The sequence below is a fragment of the Chelonoidis abingdonii genome, chromosome 12 (assembly GCF_003597395.2).
Source record: "Chelonoidis abingdonii isolate Lonesome George chromosome 12, CheloAbing_2.0, whole genome shotgun sequence".
Taxonomy (NCBI): Eukaryota; Metazoa; Chordata; order Testudines; family Testudinidae; genus Chelonoidis; species Chelonoidis abingdonii.
In genome coordinates, this window is record NC_133780.1 from 8,336,556 (window position 1) to 8,340,798 (window position 4,243).

The following is a 4,243-nucleotide window of genomic DNA, read 5'->3' on the forward strand; positions in this document are numbered from 1 at the left end:
TCAAGCAAGGCACACAGAGCCTTAAGCACGGTCCCTTTGATCACTTAGCTAGTCTGATGCCAAGGACAGGATCTCTAGCTCTCGATTTCATGGAGCCTTGAGGAAATGTCACATTCCCAGCTAGGGCTGTGATGGAGGCTTGTTTTTCTTGGTAGGCTCATTGCAGGCTGAAGAAGTTTCTGAAGATGAAGGTTGTGATATGGAGCAACTGCACTGCTGGGCTGGTCTCCTTGTATTTAAATGTAGAACACAAATACGTCCAATACACCTGTCTCTCTCTCTCTGCCTGTCCTTGTTTGTCTCTTTCACTGTCTGACTTTGTTTCTCTTTGTGCCTGTCTCGGTTTCCTTTATGTTGTTGTAGCCGCATTGGGGATATCAGAGAGAGGAGGTGGGTGAGAGAATACCTTTGACTGGACCAGTCTGTTGGTGAGAGAGAGAAGCTCTTGAGCCACACAGAGCTCTTCTGCAGGGCTGGGCTCCCGGTAAGCTTGAAAGCTTGTTTCTCTCACCAACAGAACTTGACCTCACCCGCCTTGTCTCTCTCTTTCCTTTGTCATTCTCTTATAGTAAACTTGGTACAACACTTAGCTGTATCAGGATAAAGGTGCTTGTATCAGCATAGCTTTTGCATAGTAGTTTCGAAGCTGCATTAAGTCAATGTTCAGTTGTAAACTTTTGAAAGAACCACCATAAGGTTTTGTTCAGTTACGAAGATTTCAGAGTCACGAACAACCTCCATTCCCGAGCTGTTTGTAACTCGGAGGTTCTGCTGTGTTCCTGATTTATATTAGCATGAGAGGGGAACTGAGCTTCATATTTTCCTCTCAAGCTGTGCTGTAAGTTAATGGGCCTTGTTTTGTGGGAAAGCAAGAAAGAAAGGAATGAAATAATTCTAATACCTGTTACTTCCCCCTATTGTTGGGGATAAAGCTTTACTGCTTTAATGCAAGGGAAAGGGGTGGGTGATTCGGGGTCTGAAGTTCTGACTTTTGATCCCCACTAACAGCTGTGATGTTATAGCTGCATACACAGGAGCTTCCTAGTGCCTCTCCACCTAGGTACTTGGGTGGCCCCGTCACCAGAGTGTCCAGGCACTTGATACACCCAGGCCTGAAAATTTGGCTCCAGCAGACATCAGGGGAAAGCAGGGTGTAGAGTTGCCCCACTCCTGGCAAACAAGGGTTAAAAGCAGCCCTAGAGGGGGCTGTTGCTGTGAAAGGCTAGGCTGACTGGGGAAGCGCCACAGCTGTGGCCAGCTTGATTGGGGCCCAGCTGGCCAATAAGAGGGCTGTGGGCCAGAAGCCTGGGAGTGGGAGTGGGTAGTGGTAGCTGTCACTGTCTGAGAGTGAGGTACCTGAAGTGGAACAGTGCTGGGGCAGGACAAAGGGAGTTGGGGAATTCCAGCCTGGTGAACCCCTACAAAAGGTACTGGGGCTGCAGAGAGGCAGCCCAGGGATAGGCAGAGGTAGCTGATCCTACCCTCTTGCCAGTGATGAGCGGACAGTCTGCCCCAGTGAGCGGGGGCTAGATGATGACTGGCAGTAGTCACTGAGGCAAGGTGGGTTTAGTGGTTGGAGGGTTTCCCTGGGAGGGGAGAGTCAGATTGTGGGGTACTGCTGGGGGCAGAAACCCAAGGGTAAGGGGCACTGGGGTCTGGGAGGGATACATGGCCAGCAGCAGGCAAGACACTGGTCTGCAGAGGGCACTCCATATGCTGGAAAAGAGAATTCCCAGACAACCAGCAGGAGGCACCGCACCAGTGAGTTTCTACCTCATTACACAGGGATTGAGGGCAGGCACTGTCTTTGCGTTCTGTTTGCACACTGTCTAGCACAAGCTGTGACTGAAGTCCCTAGCTGCTATGATAATATGAATAAATAAAGATTTATACAGTAAAAGCTTTGTTATCTGGCATGTTGGGGGAATAGAGGTGCCAGTTAGTCAAAAATTCCAATTAACTAAGTGTTATACTTACCAATGGAATACCAATTTTCAAAGAATACAATAAAATGAATATAGTATAAAATAGTAGACAGGTACTCAGCAATCCAGTTGCAGTATTGCACTGCAGAGTGGTTGGTTTCTTAAAGCACTTAGGTATATACAGGGAGTATTCCATACAGTGGATTATCTTATGATACTGCATGTCACTATGGGCAGCGCATGGTGTACACCCAGATCACTAAAAATACACTAAAGCTACACGGAACATAATTTAGTCTTTCTTTCATGATTCAGAAGGCACTTCAGGATCTTGCAGTGCCTCTGGGTCAGCATTATCAATACCAATTATTGTACAGTAGATGTAGAAGGTGTAAGATTGGGCTGAATCTATACTGACCCTATGACACACCCTGTCAGCTGCTTTTCTGAATAAATCCCTGATATCACCTTGCTTACTTGTCTTCTGCCTCTTTTGGAGTGCAGAATGTGCAATTGCATGACCTTCTGGGCAGTATACTAGTCCCACTTACTAGATTGAAGATTTGTATTGGGAGATAGCAGAAATGCTGGTTAATAGAGCTTTCTGGTTCACAAAGTGCCAGATAATACAGCTTTTACTGTACTATTAACATTAATAATACGAATAATCTTTCTCACGTATCCTGCCTTGAACCCAGTAGACATGGCAGGGAAAAGAAAGCACCATCCCAATTTATAAAAGAGTGTTTATTTCTGTTGTTTTTACCCAGCGCAACAGACGAGCTCCTTTTATTATACACTAAATCATACTTCAGCCCCTGCCCCCGTTTCATTCTTTGCAGAAACATACAGCCCTCTGGGATCATAGACAATAGGGATCAATAGCCCAGTCAAAGTCATTCTTGCATCTAGATGGATCGCTCCAGTCTCGAGGTTGCTTTGGCAGGCCAGAAATGCACTTCAGATGGGGGCTGGCAGAGCAGGACAGCTGTCCCACCCTGCGCCTCAGGGACATAGCTGGAGCAGCATGTCCTCCCCAGAGAGACGGAACCAAGGGCGGACTCTCTCCCCGCCGAAGGAGGCCGGCAGGAAAGTGAAGATGGGTTTCTCGTTGTCCGCGTCGAAAAAAGACACCCGCCCCACTTCGTAGTCCAGCAAAAGCCCGATCCTCCTGGGGTCCCAGCTCAGATAGAGGGTGGTCAGAGGGGAGGTCTGAGCCCAGTATTCACCCACACACTGGGACAAAATCCAGATCCCCCCCTCAGGGTTATGGCTGATCTCTTCCTTCCACCTCACAGACTCTCTGGCCACCCCCACGGCCCAGCATCCCCCACCCTCCACCTCCACCTCCCAGTAGTGTCTCCCTGAGGTGAATCCCTCACAGCCCAGCACACAGGGCTGAGTGTCAAATCTCTTGGGACTGTCAGGCACTTTCCGCTGCATGTCTCCCCATCTCACACTTTTCCGATCCTCAGACACCGTGAGTTCGGGGTGAGCTGTGTCTGGATCCAGAGTCACATTCACTGGGGGGAGAGAGAATCAGAGGGTTAGAGGCAGAGCTCAGTTTTGGGGGACGCTGGGACCATTTCTCACACACCCCAGCAGCCCTATCCTCGTTGGGACACTCCCTGATTTCCTGCCTTGCTGTCCTGGGTCCCAGGCAGCTGCCTCTGTGCTGGTGTTGAGCCGGGATTTCACTACAGCCTCCTCCTGCCAGAATCTAGAAGAGTGCTGTTATGGTTGCCCCTTTGCCTTCTTCCCCCACTCCCATCATCAGGGACGGAGCAGGGGAGGATGCCTGGATGTAGGCATCAGCTTTAGTTGCAGTTTGGGAACCCACTTTACCCCCCACCCCCCGTGCAAGGAAAGAGAAGGGGGCAGCACAGGGACAAGAAACCTGGCAGTCAGAGGAGTCAGAGGCACCAGCTGGAGAGACTCCTCCCCACGCAGTCATGGGGAGAAGGGACAACCCCCACCACGTCCGGACGATCCCGGTGACATGGCCGGCTCCCAACACAGCAGCACCCTCTGCTTACAGGGCTCTGCCTGAGTCACTGCAACTGCCTCTGCCTTATTTTTAATGGGGAAGCTGCTATTTCTCTTCATTCATAACTATTTCTTAAACTCTCCCTCCATCCTCTCCCTCCCCCCCCCAAAAAACCCCCACAGACAATTCAAACAGATCTTCTGCCACCACATACACATACTCTGCAATATGGACAATATGAACCTGTTCCTAGAGCAATCTAGTCCCGTGGCCTTACAGAGGCAGCACCTGGGGACACAGGCACCAACTTTATCATTTCCCAGGAAGTGCT

At 49.8% G+C, this 4,243-nt stretch overlaps 1 protein-coding gene across 1 annotated transcript in view; it reads right to left on the bottom strand.

The window, feature by feature from the left end:
- Nucleotides 1-2,711: 2,711 nt before the first annotated feature.
- Nucleotides 2,712-4,243, bottom strand: part of LOC116827222 (E3 ubiquitin-protein ligase TRIM39-like) — an 8,319-nt gene continuing 6,787 nt past the window's right edge. The window contains 1 exon segment of the mRNA XM_032784591.2: nucleotides 2,712-3,448. Within this exon segment, the coding sequence (XP_032640482.1) occupies nucleotides 2,931-3,448 (518 nt within the window). The 3' untranslated portion in view covers nucleotides 2,712-2,930.